The sequence below is a fragment of the Diachasma alloeum genome, unplaced genomic scaffold (assembly GCF_001412515.2).
Source record: "Diachasma alloeum isolate Michigan unplaced genomic scaffold, Dall2.0 Dall_scaffold_00965, whole genome shotgun sequence".
Classification (NCBI taxonomy): domain Eukaryota; kingdom Metazoa; phylum Arthropoda; class Insecta; order Hymenoptera; family Braconidae; genus Diachasma; species Diachasma alloeum.
The window spans coordinates 170,638-176,021 of NW_021681082.1; the positions used below are offsets into that span (position 1 = coordinate 170,638).

The 5,384-nt window shown below is 37.9% G+C and overlaps 1 protein-coding gene across 1 annotated transcript in view; it reads right to left on the reverse strand.

The window, feature by feature from the left end:
• Positions 1–4,515, reverse strand: part of LOC107045505 (E3 ubiquitin-protein ligase hyd-like) — a 36,994-nt gene extending 32,479 nt beyond the window's left edge. The window contains exon 1 of the mRNA XM_015267808.1: positions 4,436–4,515. Coding sequence (XP_015123294.1) covers positions 4,436–4,515 — 80 coding nt within the window. The remainder of the gene's footprint in view (positions 1–4,435) is intronic.
• Positions 4,516–5,384: the final 869 nt, after the last annotated feature.

The window sequence follows — 5,384 nt, forward strand, 5'->3', positions numbered from 1 at the left end:
GGGGGGGGGGGGACAAAATTTGTGACATTCTAAATCTCACGGTTGATTGTCCAGCGGGAGTCTCGTAAGAGACGACAGCACCTGGGCAAGTTTTTCCCTCAAAGATGAGGTTTCCCCTTGTCCTTTGGCAAATGTGGTACAGGGGGTTGGGGGTAGGAAAGGAACCAATCGTAAACACCCGAAAGTGTATACGAGAAGAAATTTTTTTAAACAGAAATAGTAATATTAAATGTAAGTGAATACAATAAAGTTAGCACCGGACTACCCCATTAATTTACTTTACAATTAACAACAATGTAATTACCTGCAAAAACAAAAATTTCGAGAAAGGGTTTTTGCTCTGGAAATAAATAGTATCTAATGACCTTTTGATATAAGGCTGAATTCCTTGCAGAATCCTCCACCTAATTGAATAAATTTAGGGTGCTTAGTTCTAACAAATCATTTACGCGGCATTTTGGGATTTTGTGAGTATTATTCTAAAGATTTTCAAATATTTTACAATTATCCCTCATCGTTCTTTATTTTGTTCCTTATTTTTTACAATATCCCCAGGCAAACCAAAGAACATAAATGGATACAAGTGAACTCCCAATAATTCTGCAATAATTTGACTGATGGATCTTTTAACGAGGATTTAAAAATAACATTACAGCCTGAGTCTCTACGCGATTCATCGTTATTTCGTATTGTTACATATATCCAATATTGATGTCTTCTGTTGCTCAATTTGTTTTGTTAGTTAGAGTTTAGGGTGTATATAGTTTGCGTGCATTCTTTATTATTTAATTTTAAGATGAATGTCCATCACTTATTGTTTGTTATAGTTTTTTTATTTAATTGCGTATGGCTATCTCGATGTGCATGGAAACTAGCTAAAATTAGAATTGAAGAGGTTGAACGAGCCCTTGTACAGGTTTGCCCCCATATTAATATTGAGGAATTCAAAAATTTAGTGCAATACAAGGATTTATCATCAAATGAGAGTATTTGGCGAAGAGTATGCCAAAAATTGTTTCCCAACATCAGTGACAAAAGGACCATTCAGAAACACACAAAGCGTTGTCAAGATATTTATCGGGAAAAGTACATCAGACCTGACAGAGAGCATACACGGAGAAAAGTAAGAGATGAGCATTTTACACAGGAAACTAAGATTGGAGAACATCCGAATGATTGTACAACGAGATCGCGGGAAAGAGAAACACCTGAAAGTGGTACTAACCGGGAGAAAAACTCTCCATATGAAAATACTGAGCCAACAGTCAAGAGAACGGAGTCAAGAGAAATTTCTGAAAACTCATGTAATGACGACAGTCCTACTGAATGTCCCACTGAAGAGAATTTATATACGGAGAGTAATTCCCCCCAGTGTTCGGAGTCGACCAATGCCTATCAGTTTCACCCTGAAAACTCATCGAAGAGTAAAGATATCCCTACCTTACAAACGGATAACAATCGCTCTAATACTTTTGAGAACACCGCTACAAATTGTCATAGTCCGGAATATATATTGAATGAAGAAGTTAAGTCTCCACGGCCTGAAGCTGGCAACACTACCTTGCATCAGTTCTCATGTCCAGCTTCATTCATTCTTGACAATGATAAGTCAAATAAAGAAGGGTCTGAAGAACCACTCAATATGGGGAACCCCGGGGAAGTCAACACTCCATCGCGATCACAAAGTTCTGCCTCGGTCCATATTACGACGAATCTCGAAGATGTTGCCAGTGATGTTCGCGATACCAGCGAGCTTGAAAGAGTTAGTGAGATTTCTGCGGTCGAGCATGATGATATAAGTCCTCTTTCGACTCCCTTGAGAAGGAGTAGTTCACAATTCTCATCACGCGATTCGTCTCCCAAAATTATAAAGAACGCTAAACTTTGTAGGAAAAAAAAATCATGAGGAAGCTTCAAAAAACATCACCGTTTCGAATTCGCAATAAAAGCTTTATTTTGCCGGCAAAATTCTGGAAAAAGTACTGGTCCTTGGAAATAATTGAGAAAACAGATAGAGAAGGAAGTGTAATTGAGGAGAAGAAAGTTTTTTTAAAAAAGGGTGGACAGACGCTTTTGTATCCTACATGAGGAGACGGGATATATACAAAGGCTGCACCTTCAAAGTGTGCCATTATGGCGGATATCCAAAGGATGCAAAAAAAGCAGTTTATCATTTTTGGACGGAGATGAAATGTTTGAATACCCAGTGTACGAAATTCCGGTGCGTAATCCCTGATGTAATCGAAAATCCCTTCAAAAATACAAAAGTTCAGGTTTGGCAAATTAAAAAAATTCACCATAAAAGAGGCGAGGTTTACCGACGTTTTATTAAGGGAGATAATAGGAAAAAAATTGCCGATGCATGCAAACAGGATCCACCGTGTAGTTTGCGGGGGAAACTTTTTAAAAAATTGCATATTCGAAGTAAAGAAGCCGGGAATAGAGATGGAGCACCGGACAGACACGTTATTTTTAAAATTGCCAGCGAAAGTCAATTAAAAGAGAGACTAGATCCTCATCCGTTAATAGACATTTATGAAATGATGAAAAAATGGGAGCAAGACCAGAAGTGGAAAGGTGAGAAAATTTCAGGATTCATTCAATGAAAATTTTCAGTAATTATGTATACCGAGAAACAAATAAACTATTTACTTTCCTTGGACTAACCCATTTTCGCATATTTTGATGCCACTGGCTCAGTCGTACAACAGTTAGATGCAAGTCAAAAAATTATTCTCTATTACGCATTAATATTAACTGGCAGCAAAGAATATGGTCCAATACCTTTATTACATTTTTTATCAGACAGCCATGAAATTCCCGATCAGGCCGGTCCCCTCCTTTCATATATACGTGATTTGAAATTATACACGAAGCGGAAGATAATATTTTCTAAGGTTGAAGCAGACTTCAGTGTTGCAGGCTTAACAGCACTCATACTTGCGTTTCATCAAATGGATGTAAATACTTATTTGAGGAAGATTTATCACAAATTAGAAGCAGGCGAGACGGTTGAGGATCTAACAATATTCCACGTATGTTCTACCCACACCTTAAGAACAATAATAAGGAAGGCGAAAAAATATTGCCCATCATACGAGCAAAGGAGAGTGGTTCCACGGATTGTTAGTGAGTTGATCCATGCTCAAACGTTGGAAGATGCTGCAGAGCATTTTAAATCTTTTATCGCCATATTCGGACTAAAATATAAAATACCGCAATACGAAAGATATTACAGGAAGTTTGTTACTACGGAGGGAAAATGTAAATATTCAGAAAAGAGTGATGATAATGAGCTTGATGGCGGAAGTGACTGTAATGCAGGGGATGCTACCGATAGCGAAGATATCTCTCAGAAAAATAATAAAAAGATGAACAAACCAACAAAAGATGACCAATATGAAAAATTTAAAGATGACACCGAAGATGACTCTATCTGCGACAGTAGAGCCCGTAAAGATTCACCGTTTTATAAATTCTTTTTTAAAATTTATGAGGAAATTAACAATAATGCTAATGATTGTATCCGCGATATACCAACAGAAGAATTAGAAGCCAATCCTTTTTATTCTATTAAATTTTTCAATTATCTGATCAATCACATCCTCCCATATGCAGGTCTATGGTGCTCATTTTTTATTAAACAATTTGATATAACAAGGGATAGCAATGCATCGGTAGAAAATTATTTTAAATTTATAAAACATTTCGTTAAAAATAGAAAAGGGAAATGGCAAGTTGGTGAGTTCCTCAGAATGTTAGAAAAAAGAGTGGATGATTGGGGGGATCACAGGAATTATTCCCATTGCACGGAGAGGCAGAAAAGAGGGCGAGCGCAGAAAGCCGATAACCGAAAAAATAAATCTATGGATAATGAAAAAGAGGAGCGGAAATCAACAGCAAAAAATCATCAAAAACGTTCGCGCGAATATGATCCAGATCTGGCGACCGAAGGTTGGAGTGACGGAACGTATGGCCGGGAAAAGAAAGAAAATATACATTTCACAAAGAGCAAATTTATGAAAAAATCCCCATCCCATTTAGTTGACAAAAATGAAGAGGCAACAATGGAACCTGAGAAAAATGACGGTATCGAAAGGATGGAACAGATGAATGACTGGCATTATAAATCAGAAGATTCATTGAAATCTGATGGAATATTTGACGCAGGAATGGAATATGAGCAATTACAGAGAGAAGTACAGTTTTGGTCGAACGCGGATGATTCTATGGAAACAGATTTTAATGAAACTCAATTTTATAATGTCAATATCAACGATATTAGTGAAGAAAAATGGTTGAATCTGGATGGCGACATGAGAGAAAGATTTTTAAACAAAGATATGAAGGAATATCCCTCCAATTTTCCGACACTGACCAAGCAATTTGCAGGGATCTGTTTGACAGAACAATCATTTCGAGGACTCATACCTACCAAACGATTGGACAGTGACAGTAGTTAAACAGGGCAGGTTCTGGATAAAGCTTCCAGCGCCCGCCCCTAGGTGGCAGCATGGTCATCGAATGTTCTCGAGGATGACGTCATCGCCGAAGCATGGTTATCGAATGTTCTCGAAGATGACGTCATCGATGAGTCACTCAGACTAATGGTCATGCCGATGACTCATCGAATCGCGCGCTTGGTGGGGGTTTCCCATACTAGAAAAATGTTTCAAATGTTTTCGAAATGTTTCAAAATGTTTTCGAAATGTTTCAAAATGTTTCAAAAAGTTTTCAAAATGTTTCAAACATGTTTTCGAATGTTCTGAATACTCATTCGCACAACTATCACCAGGTGGCACCACCACCACCATTAGTGAATCTTTGATGACTCATCAACTTGCGCATGGTGGGGGTACCTCCTGATTCCTGTTGGAACTTGCAGGAGATATAATACTATGATGAATCATCATGTAATATGAGGAAGATATCAGTTATTTCTCTCTCGATTGATCTCGAATATTCTCTAAGGTTCCCAAATGTTCTGAGATGAGTCATAAGCTACCATCAAGGTGGGGGATCTCTATATAACGCGCACCATCGGTGCAGTCCGCATTCAATTCGAGTCACACTTCTACCAGTTAAACCTCACAACGTTCAGTAATCGAACGAGTAGCAATGTGCTATCATAATCATTTTAATAAGAAAAGTGGTGGAGCATGCAGTACAGATGAAGTGATCGTCCGTGAACATGTCAATGAAAGTTTTTATAAATTTGCAAGACATCTCGTGACTGACTTGCATTGTTTGTGGAATAATTATGAAGTCCTGAAAGCTGAGCGAGATGCTGAGAGGAGAACCAATTGTTCTCAGTGTTCTACTCGAGGTGAGGACTTATCCAACATAATCGAGAGTATCAACAATTTGGGAAAATTGAAGAAATT